Raw genomic sequence first — 21,859 nt, forward strand, 5'->3', positions numbered from 1 at the left:
TGCCAGGCACCAAGTGCCCGAGTTTCGATCACATGACTCTAGAGATGCTGCAGTGGTTGTAAATGTGAGGACTACAGGCATCCTCAATGTACGACCACAAATTTACTTTGTTAAGCAAGGCAGTTGTTAAGTGAGTTGTGCCCCACTTTACAACATTTTACCACAGTTGTTAAGTGAATCACTACTGTTTTTGAACAAATTATGTGGGTTATTAAGCAAATCTGGCTTCCCCCATTGACTTTCCTTGTCATAAGCCATCTTGGTTGTTTTCTTGCTATCCTCCTCCTCCTCTTCCTCTTCCTCCTCCTCCTCCTAGCTATTGTCTATTCACTGCAGGATAAAGGCCTCTTCTGCATGTTTCCAACCAATACAGTCCTGAGCTTTCCTTTGCCAGTATTGGACCCCCAATACTTACTGATGTCGTTGCTCCATCTTGTTTTAGGTCTCTTTCGTGGATGCTTTTTATCAAGTGGAATCCACTAGTTCAGTCAGCAGTTCTTCTAGTCGTGTCCATTTTCCTTGTTCAAACGTTGAGCATTCATACTGTATTTCCAAAGGCTGCCTGATTTAGTCCAGTGATTCTTAGCACCCCTCTGCCTTCAGACAAGTCTTCCTACTGCCCTGGGTAGTTGCCGTAGGGCCTCCGGGGAATGAGGGCCATTTTTGAGGTTGTACTAATATGTTGAAGGAATAGACCAGGGGTGTCAAACTGGCAACCCGCAGGCCGGAGGCGTCACGTGCAGGCCACGCCCAGTTCCGTGAACGGGAAAAACATTGCAAAACGTCACGTGACAGCAACATGACGCAGTGAGTTTGACACCCGTGGAATAGATTATAATCCACCACACCAGTCCAATGCAGGTTGGCGGATGTGATATGTCTTGCTGACATATCATGACCCAGTTAGCTAACATCAGTGGAAGCGGTGGTGCGTTCCAAAAATTTTTACTACCGGTTCTGTGAGTGTGGCTTGATGGGCGTGGCATTGCTTGGTGGGCGTGGCTTGGTGGGCGTGGCAGGGGAAGGATACTGTAAAATCTCCATTCCCACCCCAGTCCAGGGAAAGGATACTGCAAAATCCCCATTTCTTCCCGATCAGCTGGGACTAGGGAGACAGAGAATAGATGGGGGCGGGGCCAGTCAGAATTTTTACCACCAGTTCTCCGAACTACTCAAAATTTCCGCTACCGGTTCTCCAGAACTGGTCAGAACCTGCTGAAACCCACCTCTGAGTGGAAGCATTTGTCCTCCATCACTGATGATGTTGCCCAGTTGGGTAATGAAATGTCTTCAAGAAAACAACTAAGCTCAGAGAGCATTAAGGACCCACCATGAAAAAGACCTATTTTTCTGGGGTTTAGCTAGTATTCAGTGCTGTCACTTCGAACTTCAGTTTCATGAATGTTGCCTTCCCTGCTCCAGGCCTAACAACGTGCCATTTGAATCCCTTGAATTGGGGATCTGGTTGTGCAAGAAAGTGTGTTCTTAGATAAGAGTGCCCAAGACTGCAGTGATTGGGACAAAGGCATCCTGGAGAACGCCTGGGGCCCGGTCAAGAAAGGTGCCATGGGAAAAAAAAGAAACGCCAGCTCTCTCTCTCTTTCTTTTTCTCATTCAATGGCGTTGCAGAACAATCTTCTACCCAAAGCTGCCTGTCTGCTGTATGACAGATAGTCCATTTGAGCATGAAGGATTGAATAAACAGAGAGTCACATGCCAGGAGCTGTGTCTTCCTGTCTTCCATCAGTCTGAAATGAAATTACATTATGCCGCACGGAAATACGGCAGCATTAAGGATCCTTTTAATGTTCTCTGTCTGCCCCTTGGCTGTTATCTTTCCACAGCAGAACATAAGTAAAGGACGGATGATTCATGGCGCAGAAAATACAGTACAGGACTCAACAATTCTCTCAGGCCAGTATTTCTCAGGTTCACCAAGTTTAAGATGCGTGGACTTCGACTCCCATAATTCCCCAGCATATTTATCATAGAACTGAAGGAGATGCTGGTACAAATGGTGCAAATAATCCTCAATTTATAACTGTTCGTTCAGTGACTGTTTGAAGTTATAATGGCACTGAAAAATGTGAGTTATGGCCGTTTTTCACAGTTATGACCTTTGCAGCATCTCTGTGATCATGTGATCAAAATTCAGATACTTGGCAACTGCTTCAGATTTATGACCGTCGTTGTGTCCCAAGATCATGTGATCCCCTTTTGCGACCTTCTAACAACCAAAGTTAATGGAGAAGCCAGATTCACTTGACAACTGGGTTGCTAACTTATCAACTGCAGTGATTCCCTTAACAACTATGGGACGAAAAGTCGTAAAATGGGACAAAACTCACTTAACTAATGTCTCACTTAACAACAATAATTTTGGGCTCCATTGTGATCATAAATCAAGGACTACCTGCATTTTACTTTGTAATGTTGTTAAACATACTTTTTTATTCAATGAATATTCTTTTTTCAAAAATCATCTGAGGCAAAGTAGAGCTATGTGACAAAGAAATAAAAGTGTGCAGGTAGTCCTTAAGTTACAACCATTTGTTTAATGGTACTGAAAAAAGTGATTTACAATTGATTTTCAAATTTAGGATTGTTGCAGCATCCCCAAAGCAGGGGTGAAATGCTCTCGATTCGGACCGGATTGCCCAATCTGGTAGCAATGGAGGCGGATGGTTCAGAGAACCGGTAGCAAAAATCCCTGCCCCCCCCCCGCCCAGCTGAGCCGCACGATCATCAGAAGCTTTTTTTTTTCCCTTTTAAAAGCATTTTTTCTACAACCTCTTCGGCCAAAAAATGCTTTTAAAAGTAAAAAAAAAAAAGCCTCTGATAATCGCACGGCTCAGCTGGGATCATCAAAGGCTTTTAAAAGAAAAAAACCCTTTTTTTTCTTTTAAATGCCTCTGACGATCCAAGCTGAGTTGCCTGATTGGCAGAGGCTTTTTAAAAAGCCTCTGCCGATCAGGCAACTTTGCTAGATCGTCAGAGCCTTTTGAAAGCATTTTTTTACAACCTCTTCGCCGAAGAGGTTGTAGAAAAAATGGTTTTAAAAGTTTAAAAAAAAAAAAATTGGCCACGCCCACCTAGTCACATTACCCCTCCACCAAGCCACGCCCACAGAACCTGTAGTAACAAATTTTAGATTTCACCATTGCCCCAAAGTGACGTGACCAAACTTTGGGTGCTTGGCAACCTGCATGCATTTTTGATCGTTGCACCCAGTTGGGAGTTTCTGACAAGCAAAGTCAATGAAGAAACCAGATTCGTTTAGCAACCGAATGATTCACGTAATAAACGTGACAAAAATGTGGTACAATGGATCTTGATTCACGTAATAACTATCTTGCTTAGCAATGGAAATTTTGAGCTCAGTTGTGATCGTAAATTGAGGACTATCTGTATTAAACCGCTAGTTTAATTCATTTAACAACTGTTCATATATATGGGGGCACCAATGGGCTCAGTGCTCTCTTAGTCAGAATTAGGATGCCTGGCAATCAACAAGTATTTACAATGTTTGCACCACCCTGAAGTCACGTGATTACCATTTATGACCATTCCAGAGGACTTCCAACAGGAAAAGTCAATGGTGGAAGCTAGATTCACTTAACAACTCCGTGATTCATTTAACAAGCGTGGAAAAAAACGATCATGAAATTCAATGTGACTCCCTTATTGACCAGTTAGTGACAGAATTTTTGGTCCCAGTTGTGGCCGTAAATCAAGAACTACCTGTACCTGCAGGTACAATAGATGCCCAAAGTCACCAGGTTTCCCAATTCATTGAGTCATGAATTGTTTGTGGCTTGATTTAACAAGGACCACTTGAAGTGTAACCTTATTTGTACATTCATATAAAATATTCTAGGGGATCTATCTCTTCAGGCTCAAATGGACCATCACAGGCTTGGCATGAAGGACATCTTGAGATGCCCATCATCCCCAACCATCACAGGGTCATACTGATTTAGATATCCGGAACTGTTGCCCAATGCAATGTTTGTCAATCCTGCACATTTTAAAACATGAGGATCTCAACTGCCAGAATTCCCCAGCCAGCATGACTACGCCAAACGGACTTGCTGAAGATTGGTATCCTGGAAGAAAGCCCACCATTTAAGGAGAAGGGAGCCTTGTGAAGGGCAAACTTGTTTTGTCTGAAAGTGATGATCTGCAGTTCATTGCAGCTTGCTGCTGACTCTCTTAGCGTCTGGTCCAACACTGAATGAACCCTACGCCTGACACCTGACTGGTCACTTTTGAAAAAAGACATCTTAAAGAAATGCCCACTTTAAATGGTGCATAAGAAATGCATTGCCGCCCTGAGTCTCCGGAGAAAGGCGGCATATAAATTGAACTAATAAACAAGCAAGCAAGCAAGCGGTTAAGGCATGAAGCAGGACCCTGAGAGGTCCTGAGTTCAAGTCTTGATTTAGGCATGAAAGCCAGCTAGGTTACTTTGGGCCAGTCCCACTTCCTCAGCCCTAGGAAGGAAGCAATGGCAAACCACTTATGAAAAACCTTGCCAAGAAGACTGCAAGGACCTAGCCAGGCAGCCTCTGAAAATCAGACACAATTGAAAAGAAGAAGAATTAAAATTCCTTTTATAAAATGTTCTATAGATTGTGGTTTCAATGTCTCAACATAAAGCTCATAAATGTGTACTCCCAACTTACCTTTGCTGCAACCTCTCATTATTTCAATATTCCTCGCATTTCCAGCCTTCTTGCAAATGAAGATAATGCCGGATTATGCCTCTCTGTTTTGCAGGAAGCCAGCTCCCAATTGTTATTTAATTGAAAAAGATTTTTTTTTTTAAAAAGGATCAGGTGGAACGAGAAAATCTTTGCCAATACTTTTCTGCTTCCTTGCCTTTTATGTTTTAGAAAAAGAGTTTTGCATTGTCAAGAGTAGCTTCCTATTTTCCTCCAAGCTTCTATAAAAATTCCAAACAAATTTTTAAAAAAGTTTCTTTGAGGTTGAAGTTTGCAAGCTCCTTTTTTTGGAAAAGCTGGGGGAGATCTTCTTTTCTGGAATTTTGTTATAATTGGGCTTTGGGATTTACAGTGCAAAAGCTATCAGATGATCCAGTTTAGGCTTGTTTAAGAAAGGGAGATTGGCCATGCCAATTTATTCTCAAAATCCATATGTCTTTCCTTGCTTTACTATAAAGATAATTGCTTTAGTTTAAAAAGAAACTTGGTCTAATTATAAAAAATTGTGGTTGAAATCAAAGGATATTAATCAAACACAACAATTTTGGATTAATTTCAGGAAGTCATTTGATGGTACAATATGCTGAATCAAGCTAGAAAACCAGGTTAATTTCATAAACTCGAGGGTAAGCAAATTGTGTGAACTTGGCCATATTTGATAGTTAAGCAAAACTATGATATAGTTGGCTTTTGACTTGGTATAACGTGCGGGCCCAGGCATTACAGCTGGTAAACCACGGATGATGGTTTACTAGTATGAAATATGATTTTGTCGCAGCTTCTTCAGCCAACCTTAACAGCAAAAGCCAGTTGTGTGAACCAACTCATAAATGAAATTCTTGAATCAGCAGGAGAGGCAGAATAATCTAGTTAGACAGGCCATCAAGGCATTCAGCCAGGGGTGCCACAGGGTAGGATCAAAAAAGCTAAGATTGTGGTCATCTTGTGATCAAAGGTAGACCAGATACTTTTTAAGGCAGACCAGATTAGAAAACCCCAAATTCATGAATGCTAACATTACTTTTATTATCATCCAACAGTAAAGAATCTCTGAATGGATCTCTCTCCCCCCACCCTCTTCCTTTATCATCATAAAAACTAAAGATGGTCACGTGTGAGATGCATTTTCAAATGACATTTTTGCCCGGACTCAAATTTCTTTTATTTGGCCATTTGACTTACTAGTAGTTTTTCCTCCAGATTACTCCTTCTGCCCATTATATTGCCATCTTGACTTTTTAAAAACCATACTGTGGACAACTTTACATTCAACATGTGTAGAATTATCAGATCTGAATTACAAAAAATCAAATTACCATTAAAGGGGCAGCAGAGAGTTAGTTTTCTGTATCTTTTGCCTGTCCCCTGGTGGGTTTTAGTCTCTAGGACAGTGATGGCTAACCTTTTTGCCATTGCGTGCCAAAAGCGGGGGGGAGCACAGGGAGGGTCGCACACGTGTGTGGCCACACCCATAATTCTATGCGCCCCACCCCTGCACATGTGTGTGCGACCCCCCCCGTGCTTCTCCTGTTTTTGGCACATGATGGCACGGTGGGCCTGGTAGCCCGTTTTTTGCCCTCCCAGGCTCCAGAGCCTTTCTAGGAGCCTGGGGAGGGTGAAAATGGCCTCCCCCACCCCCCCGGAGGCCCTCCGGAGGCCGGAAATGGCCTGTTTGCCAACTTCCAGTGGGCCCAGAAGGCCCAAAAATCAGCTGGCCAGCACGTGCATGTGCACCGGAGCTGAGCTTGCGTGCCCGCCGATATGGCTCTGCGTGCCACCTGTGGCACGTGTGCCATAGGTTCGCCATCACGGCTCTAGGCAATCTGGATCTTGGTTAGAATAAAACCTGTAGGTAATTCTGGACTTACGACTGGCCACTTAGTGTTATTCAGAGTTGGTCTTCCCAAAAGGTACTTAATGTATGACCCAATTCTGAGGTCCCACCCCACCCCCTTGTGCAGTGATATGACTCCATTTTGGACACTCGGCAACCAACCTGCATTTATAACCATTTGCAGCAATTTATGTGGCTTTGATTTCAATGTTTTTGCCAAAAAAAAATGGCATTTACTTTTGGTTTTCAGCAAAAATGTCCCATAGTAAACAATGGATATATTAACAACAGCATTAACTTAATGATCTCAACATTTGCTTTACAACTATAGCAAGGAAGGTTGTAAAATAGGGTTGATCTGCACTGGGCAGACCCACTAAGGTTGTAAATCAAGAATACCTGTATAGAGACCTCTATAGGCTCCAACCCAGGAGTGAAATGTAAAATTTATCACTACCAATTCTGTGAGCGTGGCTTGGTGGTGGTGGGTAATGTGACTGGGTGGGCGTGGCCAACTTTTTTTAAAAAAAAACTTTTCAAAGCACTTTTTCTAATGCTTTGAAAAGCCTCTGCCGATCAGGCAACTCAGCTGGGATCGTCAGAGAAGCTTTTTTAAAAATGGCTCCCTGACGATCAGGCAACTCAGCTGGGATTGTCAGAGACTTTTCAAAGTATTTTTTTTGCCACCTCTTACAAGGCGGCCAAGAGGTTGCAGAAAAAAATGCTTTGAAAAGCCTCTGATGATCCCAGCTGAGCCGTGCAATCATCAGAGGCTTTTTTTTTTTACTTTTAAAATCATTTTTTCGTCGGAAGAGGTTGTAGAAAAATGCTTTTAAAAGTAAAAAAAAAAAGCCTCTGATGATTGTGCGACTCAGATGGGCATGGGGGGGGCAGGGATTTTTGCTACCGGTTCTCCGAACCACCCGCCGCCATCGCTACCGGATCAGGCGATCTGATCCAAACCGGGACCATTTCACCCCTGCTCCATCCTGATGTAATCCTATCTGGAGCAAAACTCAATAGCTCTATTTCTGACTCCCAAGGCTATAGCAGATATCGGGATGAAATAATTTTTGGGAGGTTATTAACAAATTTTATGAATTTATAAGACACACTGACCCATTAACTAAGTGTGGGGCTAGATTTGCCCAAGACACTGAACTAAAGTATACAGTTAGTCCAAAATTTCTGTTGCTAAACAAGACAATTGTTGTGATCTTTGCCCATTTCACAACCTTTCTTGCCACAATTGTTAAGTGAATCATGCAGTATTAAGTTAGTAACACGGTTGTTAAGGGAATCTGGCTTTAATACCCATTGACTTTGCTCAAAGTTGTAATGGTTTATCACTGCAAGCGTCATAAATAAATGCCAGTTGCCAGGTGTCTTAATTTTGATCCGGTACCATAGGGATATTGCAATGGTTGTAAGTGTGAAAAATGATCATAAGTCATTTTTTTAGTGCCGCTGTAACTCGAACAGTCACTAAGCAAATGGTTGTAAGTTGAGGACAATCTGTAGTTAATCAAGTTCAATATGTTATGCAGACATAAATCAATGAAATTATAAAGGCATCTGATGATCTGCCTACTGTAGCTTCATTAGAAACTCTCTGATTAAAAGTCCTGTAAAATTACTTTTGTGTATCTTCAGATTGGCCAAGGAGTGGGATGAAAAAACAGGCTCAGAATTGGTATCGTACAAAAGATTATGTCTGTTGGTTTGAACCAGTGGTGAAATGTAAAATTTGTTACTACTGGTTCTGTGGGCATGGCTTGGTGGTAGTGGGGTAATGTGACTGGGTGGGCATGGCCAACTTTTTTTTTTACTTTTAAAAGCATTTTTTCTACAACCTCTCAGCCAAAGAGGTTGTAAAAAAAATGCTTTTAAAAGGCCCTGACGATGCCAGCTGAGTTGCCTGATCGTCAGAGGCTTTTGTTTTCTTTTAAAAGCATTTTTTTTTTGGCGATCCAGTCGAAACCGGGAACATTTCACCCCTGATTTGAACCCCACAGGGCCTAACTGGCTATTCTTCTCATCTAGATTGCTTTTCAATCCTTTCCTTTCACAGACGATTTTTAATTATATCCGTCAAATGTTATTTGTTATGATTTAACTGTTCCCCAGTTTAACATTTAACATATTTGCATTTGGAGCTTGGAATGCCTGCGGAAGCTGATCTCTCTCTTTCTCTCTCTCTCTCCCTCCCTCCCTCGCCCCCTCTCTCTCCCACTTTCGTTGTTAAGTTGCTAAGTTATGTCAAAGTCTGTGCGAGCTCATGGACTACATCATGCCAGGCTCCTCTGAAGTCCACCGTCTCCTGGAGCTTGCCCAAATTCATGTCCATTGAGTCAGTGACACTGACCATCTCATCCTCTGCCATCTCCTTCTCCTTTTGCCTTCCATCTTTCTCAACCTCTGGATCTTTCCCAGTAAATCCTCTCCTCTCATTTGGTGGCCAAAGTACCTGAGCTTCAGCTTCAGTATCTTTTCTTCTAGAACAGTGTATCTCAACCTTGGTAGCTTGAAGATGGGTGGACTTCAACTCCCAGAATCCCCCAGCCAGCAGCGCATCTTCAAGCATCTTCAAGCTTCCAAGGTTGAGAAACACTGTTCTAGAAGACAGTTAGGCGGCCACTAGATGGCGGTAAAAAGAAGTGGAGAATGCTAATTTTCACCGTGAAGTTGCCCTTTTTAAAGCACCAATGCTGTAGTCTTTATGGTTATGATTTTTATTTTTCATGGCTTCTTTCCACTTCTTTTGGAGCGTCCTTCATTAACTGGAGTTAATAAGTTTAAATCCTCCTACAATGTCTATCGAAACAACTTTTTTTTTTTTTTAATTTGATTTATATGCCGCCCTTCTCCGGAGACTCAGGGCGGCTTACAATGCGTTAAGCAATAGCCTTCATCCTTTTGTATATTTTATACAAAGTCAGCTTATTGCCCCCACAAACTGGGTCCTCATTTCACCTACCTTAGAAAGGATGGAAGGCTGAGTCAACCTTGAGCCTTGGAGAGATTCGAACCAGCAGAAATTGCAGGCAGCTGTGTTAATAACAGGGTGCACTAAACCACTGTACTATCAAGGCTCTTGTTGGCAGTTGCGGCTATAAGCGAGGCAGTTTGGGCTACTGGTTAAGGTTCCAAGCTAGAATGCAGGAGACTATGAGTTCAAGGCATACCTTAGACATGAAAGTCAGCTGGGTGACTTTGGGCCAATCATTAGAAGACTGTGAGTTCTAGTCCCGCCTTAGACACGAAAGCCAGCTGGGTGACTTTGGGCCAATCACCACGAGATTGTGAGTTCTAGTCCCGCCATAGGCATGAAAACCAGCTGGGTGACTTTGGGCCAATCACCAGGAGACTGTGAGTTCAAGGTATACTTTAGCCATGAAAGTCAGCTGAGTGATTTTGGGCCAATCACTAGAAGATTGTGAGTTCTAGTGCCGCCTAAGGTATGAAAGCCAGCTGGGTGATTTTGGGCCAATCACCAGAAGATTGTGAGTTCTAGTCCCGCCTTAGACACAAAAGCCAGCTGGCTGACTTTGGGCCAGTCACCACGAGATTGTGAGTTCTAGTCCCGCCATAGGCATGAAAACCAGCTGGGTGATTTTGGCCAATCATTTTCTCTTGGCCCAACTCACCTCACAAGCTTGTTGCAGGAAAAATAGGAGGAGGAAGGTATGTTAGTAATGTCCGCTGCTTTAAATATAAAAACAATAAAGTGGAATACAAACAAACAAATAAGCAAGCAGCTACTCCAAAAGGGATGAGATTCAGATCTTTATGTCCATGAACAAGCATTTTTCTGGTGGGGAATGACAGGAAAAGTCACAGTGGACTGGCAGTCCGCCAACTTCTGTTTTTAATTTTAAATGTCTATCCCTAATTTTGTGCTTAGCTTTCATTTAGTAGTTCAAGAGGCCACTGACACCTTCTGAAGGCTGAAGATCCTCAATCCCAGAATGAGATTTTCCATAAGATGCTGTGGGCAAAGGAAGAGGACAAGCAAATGACGTATTGGGGCCAGGCACAGAATAAGCCTCAAGAATCATTTGAGTTCAGTGCAAACTGACAGCTTTATCCTCCGTGCTACTAAAAATTGAGAATGTTTAGTTAAAAAGTGAAGTTGATCAGAAACTTCAAGTAGTACCTGGTAACAGCAGGAAGTTAACTGATGTTTATTTTCTAAAAGTAGAAAATTAGAAAGCCAGTTTGGTCCAGTGGTTTTTAGGTACCTGGCTAGAAACCAGGAGACGGTGAGTTCTAATCCTGTCTTAGGTACCCAAGCTGGCTGGATGACTTTGGGCCTATCACCAGGAGACAGATGTGTCTCAGGAATGAAACCCATCTGGGACACTTTTAGATCAGTCACTCTCTCTCAGCCCAGCCTCCCTCATGGGGTAGTTGTGTGGAAAATAGGAGGAGAAATGTTGTGGCCCGTCAGCGGCCTGTGCAGCTAGTAGCTGATTCCGATAGCGAGATGGCTGGTGTGGTGCTGCGCCAGCAGCCTGTGCAGCTGGCGCTTGAGTCAGACAGTGAGGAGGCTGGAGAAGATGGGGTGCCAGAGGCGGGGATTCAGCCAGGGCCTTCAGAACCTCCAGAAGCTCCCATAAGTGAAGAGGAAGAAGAGGAGGAGCTTCTTCTCGATGCACGGGTGCACAAAGCTGCCAAAAGGCAGGAATGGCTCCTCAGGAGGAGGTCTCCTTGAGAGTAAGGCTTGGGGCTAATTGGCTACTCCCTTAGCCTATTTAAGGAAGGACGACGACTGAAGCAATTTGCAGGGAACAACTTCGTTCACTTTCCTTCGTGTCTTGTTCTCTGCAAATTGCTTCTGGGCTTTCTGCCGACCATAGTAAGATTACAATTATTTATTCTTTGGATTCTTGTAGGCTGTTAAGAAAGTTAATTAACAGCCTTTGTTTGAAAAAGACTGATTTAATTTAGTAAACTAAGGTTTGTACAGACTTTGTGTGTTCTGCATTCTTTGGGGTCCGTAACTGGGGCAGAACCAGAAAGGAATATCAGGGATGCTTACCATCTTGAATTATTTATAAAAAATAATTTAGATTGGATAAAACACAATGAATGAGGATGACTTGGGCATCTTTGTCTCATTAGATATGATTTTTCCTATACATTGTACTCCTCAATTTACAACAGTTCGTTTAGTCACTGTTCAAAGTTATAACGGCAATGAATAATGACTTAAGGACCAAAAACGGTCATAAGTCAGTTACAACCTTTGCAGCATCCCCATGATCATGTGATAAAAAAATCAGATGCTTGGCAACTGTTTCCTATTTATGACCATTGCTGTGTCCCAAGGATGACAAGCAAAGTCAATGGGGAAGCCAGCTTCACTTAAAGACCTTGTTACTAACTTAACAGCTGTATCGATTCATTTAACAACTGTGGCAAGAAAGGTCGTAAAATGTAACAAAACTTGTTTAACAAACATCTCACTTAACAACATAAATTTAGGGCTCCATTGTGGTCATAAGTCAAGGACTAACTGTATTTTTTTTTTTTTAATTTGATTTATATGCCGCCCTCCTCCGAAGACTCAGGGCGGCTTACAATGTGCTCAGCAATAGCCTTCATCCTTTTGTATATTTATACAAAGTCAGCTTATTGCCCCCACAAACTGGGTCCTCATTTCACCTACCTTAGAAAGGATGGAAGGCTGAGTCAACCTTGAGCCTTGGTGAGATTCGAACCCTGCAGTAATTGCAGGCAGCTGGTCTTAATAAGCTTAATAACAGGGTGCCTTAAGCCCCTGTACTACCAAGGCTCTTTGGTATTGTATAAAGATGCTTGATTGTTACAGCATACAGTAAAGGTCTCCCTGTTTCCCCTTTTCTATCATCTCAATTTTCTTTATTAAATAACATTAATTCACTTAACAAGAGGATGGGTTCCTGCAAATAAATCAAGCAGTGGCACCCCAATACTGCCTCTTTTTCGTTCAATTCGAAAAGGCAGCCATGCTGGTCTTCTGGTATTATTTGTGTCTCCAGTTAGATTCAAAGACAGCTTAGCACTGACACTGTGTGAAATAAATGCTAGAGTCGTTGCAGGAGTGCATGTAAGAATAGGAGCCCTGGATGAGTACAGATAGTCCTCGACCTACTACAATTGACCCCCAAATTTCCATTGCTAAGCAAGACAATTGTTAAGGGAGCTTTCCCCTTCTGGCCCAGATACATGAATCATTGCAGCTGTTAAGTTAGTAACATGGTTGTTAACCATGTTAACCAAGGCCTGTCTGAAAGTCACAGAAGGGGATCATGTGACACCAGGACACTGCAACCATCATAAATACATGCCAGTTGCCAAGCATCCGAATTTTGATCATGTCACCATGGAGATACTGCAACTGTCGTACAGTAAGTGTGACCGATGGTCGTCGGTCACTTTTTTTTCATTTCATTCCACTAAATGAATGGTTGTAAGCCGAGGTCCATCTGTATGGAGATATTTCTTTGCTTTAGGAAGAACCTGGATGTGTTCTTTCCTGGATGTGCATATAGTCTAGACCAGAGGTCTTCAAACTTGGCCGCTTTAAGACTTGTGGACTTCAACTCCCAGAATTCTGGCAATGCTGGCTGGAGAATTCTGGGAGTTGAAGTCCACAAGTCTTAAAGCGGCCAAGTTTGAAGACCTCTGGTCTAGAACCTTCTGGAAAGAGAATGAAGAACGAGGAACCAACTGCTTTTTCTAACTGATTTCAGAAGGTGCCAGGGTAGAAGGGAAGACTTGACAGTGCAGTTGTCCTTCCTGTTCTGGGAATAAGAGAGCCGAAGGGGATTGAATTTTCTTAGAGGGACTTTGTTCACCAGGAAATAAAACCTCTAAAGATCATGAGGCTGCGAGAGAAGAGGGAGAAGCGTAATCCTCATACTGTAAAAGAATTGCAGACTCGATCATCTGCTCGGATGTTGCATGAAAAAAGGAGCATGTATGTTTCTGCTCCCGCTAAGGCCAAAAGTGGTTTGGTTCCAGGAGCAACGACCTTTGAGGAGGTATCTCCTGTGATCTGAAAGGGTCTCCTGAACTTGTCTTTCTTCCACTTGCTTGGCTTTAAGGTGGACATGCTGACACCTCTCACTATATTTGAGCTGCATTTCTATACCTGCTTATCTCTCTCCCTATCTTCTCTCTCTCTCTCTTTCCTTCCCTCCCTCCTTCTCTCCTTCCCTCCCTCCCTCTCTTTCTCCTTCCCTCCCTCCCCATCTCTTTCCTTCCCTCCCTCCCTCTCTCTCTTTCCTTCCCTCCCTCCTTCTCTCCTTCCTTCCCTCCCTCCCTCTCTTTCTCCTTCCCTCCCTCCCTCCCTCTCTTTCCATCCCTCCCTCTCTCTCCATCCCTCCCTCTCTCCCGCGCTCTCCTTTCCTCCCTCTCTCCTTCCCTTCCTCCCCGTCTCTTCCCTTCCCTCCCTCTCTCTCCATCCCTCCCTCCCTCCCTCTCTCTCCATCCCTCCCTCTCTCCCGCTCTCTCCTTTCCTCCCTCTCTCCTTCCCTCCCTCCCCCTTTCCTTCCCTCCCTCCTTCTCTCCTTCTCTCCCTCCCTCTCTCCCTCCCTCCCTCTCTCCCCCTCTCTCCTTCCCTCCCTCCTTCTCTCCTTCTCTCCCTCCCTCTCTCCCTCCCTCCCTCTCTCCCCCTCTCTCCTTTCCTCCCTCTCTCCTTCCCTCCCTCCCTCTGTCTCTGTTTCTGACTCTGTCTCTCATCTATCTATCTATCTATCTATCTATCTATCTATCTATCTATCTATCTATCTATCTATCCATCCATCCATCCATCCATCCATCCATCCATATCTTTCTGTCTATGTTTCTGTCTGTCTGTCTGTCTTCCTCTCTCTCTCATCTCTCTTTCTTATCTAATATGCCATCTATCTCATTGTTAAAGCAACTGTGGGCAGCTTACAAAATGATAAAAAGATAATTATAAAAAAAATTAAAAAATAGGAATGCTTAAATAGGAACTAAAAACTAAAGGACTGGGCAAGGCCGAGGCCTTATTTCTATCCAGTTAGTCACCTCTAGTGAAGGCCCCAAGTCAGCCAGCAAAGCCAGGCTTTAAGGCCCTTTCGGAAGACCAAAAGAGTGAGGGCAGAGTTCAACTCACAAGGTGGGGTCCATGGTGGAAAAAGCTCTTCTCTTGGCTCCTGCCAGTCAAACTTCCTTGACATTTAGAGCCTGTAGCAAGCCTCTTCCGCTGGTGTAAGGCGGGGGGACAGATGGACGGACGACAGCCATATTGGGGTGAGATGGCTCCTCAGATACCCTTCCCCCATGCCATGAAGCGCTTTAAAGATAATGACCAACATCTTGAATTGGACCATAGCTTCCAGATACTTTTCAGTGTTACTCCCATGTGGAGTGTGTTACAGTAATCCTGCCAATAAATGACCAGGGCATGAGTGACTGTGCGCAGGACCTCACGATCCAGGATCCTCACTTATCTAGGAATAAGCATCATTGCAGTCAATGGGACACTTGAGTAACTATGCCCAGAGTATACATAAGGTCACTGTAAGTTTTGGAAGACAATTTTCTTTTTGCTTCTGAACTGCCACATATTTTAGCTGGGGAAGTTGGGAGGGGGTTGTTGTTGGAGCAGTAGAAAGTTAGACATAACAACATTCCGTATTCAAGGACTTTTGCCTGTGACTGATGGAGTCTGCCTGAAGATTGTATCTGGTGGAGTGTGAAGAGTTGATTGGACAATGTGATGAACTTGTGGGTGTGGGGCAAGGCTGTGAACTCTTAGCTGGGTGGGGAAAACCTGGAAGCTCAGATTTGGGTTTTCCCAGATGTGCCAACATGACATCTCTAATAAATTGGAACTTTGAGGAATCTCAGGGCTCAGAGCTTTATTTTGTTGGGGGTGTTCCTTGGAACCCTGACAATCACTACTTGCCAAGGTGGCAACTAAGATATTCCCAAAGGCCATTACCTATCTTTTATGTCTGTCACACATAAAACAAAATGACCGGAGCTTCAGTCACCTTTTGTAGCTTCTATCTTGGGTATTGGAGCAATCGTTGTGGCCAACCCTGTACTCTTTTATCCTGTGTTGTCATGTCCTTTAATGGTTCTCATTGTTGCTTTGATCTCATTCAAATATAAACTTACCCTGGAGCAGGGTGAATCTGCTCAAATAGCTTTGGGGCTTCAGGGTATTTGTGAATTATGGGTAGTGTTTGCTTTTCAAGCTTTAATGAAATGTTCTAAACTTCTGTTTGTTTTAGGATCTCAGCTCCTTTGCCATGCCGTTCCTGGATGGGGATATGGATGGGTCTGAGAAACATGCTTCACGAAAGGTAGAGACCAGAGATGCCCTTTGAAAACCAAATTAATGAACTCTAGGAATGTTGTGTTATTTATTTTTATTTATTAAACTTGTATGCCACCCATCTTGCCAGAGACAACCCCACAGCCTACAGGCAGCCTACGGACTTTCAATTAAAATGCACTGTAAAACATTAAAACAATAAATAAGGATCATACATCTAAAATTCAATTAAAATTAAATTAACCAGGGTGGAGAGGGAGGGAGCAAAGAGTGCACAGAAAGGAAACAGGGTGTCACCTTCTCTACTAGCCACCTAATGGCTATGTGTGCCATCCTCAGTTTCCAATTAATCTGTGGAACAGCTTGCCTCCAGAAATTGTGGGTGCTCCAATACTGGAGGTTTTGAAGAAGAGACTGGACAGGCACTTATCTGAAATGGTTTATAGCCATGATGGTGAACCTATGGCACGTGTGCCACAGGTGGCACATGGAGCCATATCGGTGGGCACATGAGCTCAGCTCTGGGACGTTGATTTTCGGGCCTTCTGGGCCCACCAGTCAACAAACAGGCTATTTCCAGCCTCCGGAGGGCCTCCGGAGGGGTGGGGAAGGCCATTTTCGCCCTCCCCAGGCTCCTAGAAAGGCTCTGGAGCCTGGGGAGAGTGAAAAACGGGTCTACTGGGCCCACTATGCCATTATGTGCCAAAAGCGTGGGGTGCATGGCGGGCTGTGCACACATGCGTGGGTGGACGGGGTGCATAGAATTATGGGTGTCGGCACATGCACGCATGACACCCCCCCCCCGTGCTCCCCCCGCTTTTGGCACGCGATGGCAAAAAGGTTAGCTATCACTGGTTTATAGGGTTTCCTACCTGAGCAGGGGGTTGGACAAAGAGACTTCCAAGATCCCTTCCAACTCTGTTATTCCATTATTCCAGATTAAAGGTGGGCTTTGCGTTTAAGAGTAAATAACTAATATTTATTTGGGTGACTTTGGCAATGGCAAACTACTTCCAAAAAAACCTTGCCAAGAAAACTGCAAGGTGTAGGAGTAGTTCAAGGAGTCAGCAGGAGTGGAGAGAGAGGGAGGGAGGGAGGGGAAGAGAGAGGGGGGAGAGAGAGAGAGATGGATGCATCTAGGTCTCTTTCCATTTCCATTGTTCTTTATTTCGTAAGATCTTTGCTCCACCAGCATCAGGAAAGCCATCCAATTAAAAAAACTGCTCATTAAGTAACATCTGAAAGGCCGAAAACAAGCAGAGCCTTTCATTTCTCCAGAACTATATTTATCCCTCTCGCCATAATTAGTTTCTCAAATAATCTTCCAAATATCTCATGAACTACTGACCAGTTGCTCAACAGTGTCTTCCCAAGAAAGCTTCTTATGACCACACTGAGACTGCATAATGGGATAGAGTGGATTTTTTATATGCAGAAAATGATTAAGAGCAAAAAAAGAAAAAGAATAATTGTCAGCTGCAATGAATGAAATGGAGAACCAGCTATGTCCCAATCTCATAGTACACTGGGACTGTGGAGAAGTCAGATCTTGTGAAAACAGGCCATATGTCAGTGAATTCTGATCCAATGGGGTGGTTTTTTTTTTTTATTCCTTCCTCTAGCAGGTGTGGTGAAACAAAACCAGAATGGGTCTGTTCTTCAAACCAGTTTTTCTCCTGGCATCTGGTTAGCCACCGTGGGAACGTTATACTAACCTGGATGAAACTTTGATCTGATTCTTTGTGATATTATTTTTTTAATTTGATTTATATGCCGCCCTTCTCCGGAGACTCAGGGCGGCTTACAATGCGTTAAGCAATAGCCTTCATTCTTTTTGTATGTTTTATACAAAGTCAGCTTATTGCCCCCACAAACTGGGTCCTCATTTCACCTACCTTAGAAAGGATGGAAGGCTGAGTCAACCTTGGCTCTTTCATTATATTGAAATGAAAATGAATACAAGTAGCCCTCGGCAGAGGTGGGTTTCAGCAGGTTCTGACCAGTTCTGGAGAACCGGTAGCGAAAATTTTGAGTAGTTTGGAGAACCGGTAAATACCACCTCTGAATGGCCCCGCCCCATCTATTCTCTGCCTCCCGAGTCCCAGCTGATTGGGAAGAAATGGGGATTTTGCAGTATCCTTCCCCTGCCACGCCCACCAAGCCACACCCACAGAACCGGTAGTAAAAATTTTTGAAACCCACCACTGGCCCTCGGCCCAAAATTTCCATTGCTAAGCAAGATATTTCTAAAGTGAGTTTTGCCCCATTTTATGGCCTTTCTTGCCATAGTTGTTAAGTGAACAAGTGCAGTTGTTAGTAACATGGTTATCAGATGAAGCTGGCTTCCTCATTGACTTTGCTTCTAAGAAGGTTGCAAAATGGGATCTCTTGATCCCCGAACACAACACCTGTCATAAATACTTGCCATTGGTCAAGCATCTGAAGTTTTATGACATGACCATGAAGATGCTACAACAGTTGTAAGTGTGAAAACCAGTCATAAGTCACTTTTCTCAGTGCCATTGTAACTTTGAATAGTCACTAAACAAATGTGACTACCTGTATTTTTCCTGAGGAACACATTTGGAAGGGTAGCATTTAAAATGCAGTTGCTTTCATGTTCTAATTTTATTTTTTTACCCCTTGAGATAACTTCAAGAAAAATTCCAGGAGCAATTTTTCTGTCTGGCGTTAATGTTTTCCAGGATCCATTGATTTCACAAGTAGATTGATTTAGCAGCTGAAATTGGCTGAAGTACTGTGAAGCTGACTCACATCTACCATAGTGCGACATTTTTAGAGTTTTTACAGTCTAATTGAGAGCGGAAAAAAGACTACTGTATTAAGCAAAGTACATTCCAGGACCTTAAAAGGTTTGCATTTCACCCACTCTCTTCTTGATGCTATTCTGTGTTCTTATCTACGATGTAAAGCCATTATCCCTTGGATTGGAGTTTAAGGCTTTAACTTTTCCGAATCAAAAGCTAAAAGAAAAATCATGAAGCCACTGATGAGATGAGTCTGCATGCACAGATGAGGTTTTGCTTATAGTTGCCAGTGAAAATTTAGAGCTAGGTGCCTTCATGATGTTTTTGTCACTTTATTCCTGATCAACTTACTTCTAAAAAGCTTGTGCAGAAATTTCTGGGGCCAAACCAAGAATTTGTAAGAGGAGATGAATATTCAAATAGCTGTATGCGCTGAGGAACATGGCAGTTGTAGGCTAGCACATATATCAAACATCAGGTTGTGGAAGGACGTCTTAGTGTAGAAAGACTTTGTATAAATATACAAAAGTATGAAGGCTATTGCTTAACGCATTGTAAGCCGCCCTGAGTCTCCAGAGAAGGGCGGCATATAAATTAAAGCAAAAAAAAAAAGAGAGAGCCCATCAAGCCCACCTGATGTCCAGGTGCCTTGGACCTCAATTCCCTTCTCTGCAGCTCAACATGGCCAAGAGCAAGGGGTTGACTTATTGTCCCAACATTTGAAGAAGAACAGGGTCTTCTTCTGTTCCATGGTGGCGCAGTGGTTAGAATGCAGTACTGCAGCTAATTCTGCTGGCTGCCGGCTGCCTGCAATTTAGCAGTTTGCTCCTAACCGGCTCAAGGTTGACTCAACCTTCCATCCTTCCGAGATGGGTAAAATGAGGGCCCTGATTGTTGGGGGCAATATGCTGACTGTAAACTGCTTAGAGAGGGCTGGAAAGCACTGTGAAGCCGTACATAAATCTAAGTGCTATTGCTATTGCTTCTTCTGTTCTAGAATACTAAGAAACATCTTGTAACACCAGTGGAGTAGGTTTGGGTATTACAGGATCTTAGTTCTGGGCAAGATGCAACAATTTTTTTGCTAGATGGCTTCTTAAAGTGAGATCAGTGCAGGGGTGAAATCCAACAGGTTCTGACCAGGGGTGGGTTCTAATTTTTTTTACTACCGGTTCTGTGGGCGTGGCTTATTTTGTGGGTGTGGCTTGGAGGTCAGGTGACTAGGTGGGCGTGGCTAGCTGGTCAGAGTCATTTCTGGAAGGTCCTCGCACTTACGACCAGTCTTCGCACTTACGACCCGACTCATTTGTTTGCTTTTAACACTGATCAGCTGTAGGACGGCCCTTTGAAGCCCCACGGCAAGAGTTTAAACAGTTTTTTTCCCTCTAGTCATCTACTGGGACTCAGGAGGCAGCAATAGATTGGGGGTGGGACCAAATAAAAGGGAAGAATAACATGGGTGGGTGAGAGGGCGGGGGGGGAGAACTGGTTCGGTGATGTCATATCGTCACCACTACCGGCTCGGCCGAACTGGACTGAACCGGGAGGAACCCACCACTGGATCTGACAAGCTCTGGAGAACCAGCAGCGGAAATTTTGAGTAGTTCGGAGAACCAGCAAATACCACCTTTGGCTGGGCCCAGAGTGGAGAGGGAATGGGGAATTTGCAATATCCTTCCTCCAGGAGTGGGGTGGGAATGGAGATTTTGCAGTATTCTTCCCCTGCCACGCCCACCAAGCCACCCCCACAGAACCGGTAGTAAAAAAAAATTGGATTTCACCACTGGATCAGTGCTTTTGCTTCCAAGTGAAGTGGGGAAATTCAAGGAGGGTTTTATTGAAGTGTGGGTTTGTCAGGTTGCTTTGGATTTTCCTCAAAAGAGAAGGATGCGAGGGGGATGAAGAAGAACAGAGTCAGTCCCCCAGAGTCACCGCAAAGATTCAGCACATGCTAAAAGAAGAGCAGTACAAATAGATGTTCTGCTGTCCATCCACAAGGAAAGCATCACGGTAGAAAGATGGCCCAGCTCTTAGAATGAGAGGGCGAGAGCAGAGCCGCAAAAGTAATATAGATGTTGTAATTCTTAAATCTACTGTGTTCAGGTAGTCCTCAATTTGTGGCCATTTGTTCCAGTGATTGTTCAAAGTTACGACTCCACTGAAAAAAGTGACTTACCACTGGTCCTTGCATTTATCACTGTTGCAGCATCCTTAAAGTCACATGATAATTTCAAGCACTTGGCAATCAGCATGTATTTATAATGGATGCAGCATCCCAGGATCATTTGAGACCTTCCCAGCTGGCTCTCTACAAGCAAAGTCAGTAGGAAAAAGCCAGATTTGCTTAACGACAGTGGCAAAAAAAAAAAAGGTCATAAAATCAGGTGCAGTCAAATGATGATTCGTTTAATGACCACGTAACAGTGGAAGGTACAGTTCCAATTGCGGTCGTAAGTTGAGGACTGCCTATAAAGCACAATAATACGAAGAAAGCACAGGAAACGCCAAACTGCAATGAAATTATGACAAGTCTCTCAGTCCAGCTCATCTTACAGGGTCGTTGTTGTGGGGAAAATAGGAGGAGGAAGGAGTGTTGTGTATGTTTGCTGCCTTGAGTTACTTCTAAAGGCAAGATAAAATCTAATTAATAAATGAATAAATAAATGGGAAGAACCCTGAGTAAAGGAAATCTTTTTATGTGTGGGTGTGGGTGTGGGTGTAGGTGACGGGTAGGAGTGGGGGGTGGAGAGAGAGAGAAGAAATTAAAAATAAATAACTTTAATCAAGTCCTAGAATCAGAAAATTCTGGCTAGAAAAATATATTTGATTTACAATTGGTGAAGAAGAAATGTACTAATTTTCTACCTTTTGTCCCATTTAATGCCTTAGCTGCAAAGCAATTATATTCTTCTGGTGATAAGCTACAACATTTGACCTGCCACTTTCTCACTGTCCAGAAATTATACTAGTATTGTCATTCAAATATGAAGAAATTTTAGGATAGCCTAATTTTCCCCAGACTGGTATTTTCGGTTGGCCGTGTGGATTGGGCATTCTGGGAGTTGGACTTTAGCTCAGTGGTGAAATCCAAATTTTTTTACTATCGGTTCTGTGGTCATGGCTTGGTGGGTGCGGCTTGGTGGGCATGGCAGGGGAAGGATACTGCAAAATTTCCATTCCCACCCCACTCTGGGGCCAGTCAGAGGTGGTATTTGCCGGTTCTCTGAACTACTTA

General features: G+C 43.5%; 1 protein-coding gene across 5 annotated transcripts in view; it reads left to right on the plus strand.

Annotated features, from left to right (window-relative positions):
• The window catches only part of PRKAG2 (protein kinase AMP-activated non-catalytic subunit gamma 2), a 238,371-nt gene that overhangs the window by 70,898 nt on the left and 145,614 nt on the right, over positions 1-21,859 (plus strand). For 3 of the 5 annotated variants that reach the window (XM_060683390.2, XM_087893091.1, XM_060683395.2), the window contains exon 2: positions 15,813-15,884. The exons of 1 other annotated variant lie outside the window; for it this stretch is intronic. In XM_060683390.2, the coding sequence (XP_060539373.1) occupies positions 15,813-15,884 (72 nt within the window). Of the gene's footprint in view, positions 1-13,181; positions 13,587-15,812; positions 15,885-21,859 lie in introns of those variants that run through there. One more of the 5 variants, XM_060683388.2, reaches the window with a different exon arrangement.

Source organism: Pantherophis guttatus, chromosome 4 (assembly GCF_059756535.1).
Source record: "Pantherophis guttatus breed Tessera chromosome 4, ASM5975653v1, whole genome shotgun sequence".
In the NCBI taxonomy this organism is placed as follows: Eukaryota; Metazoa; Chordata; class Lepidosauria; order Squamata; family Colubridae; genus Pantherophis; species Pantherophis guttatus.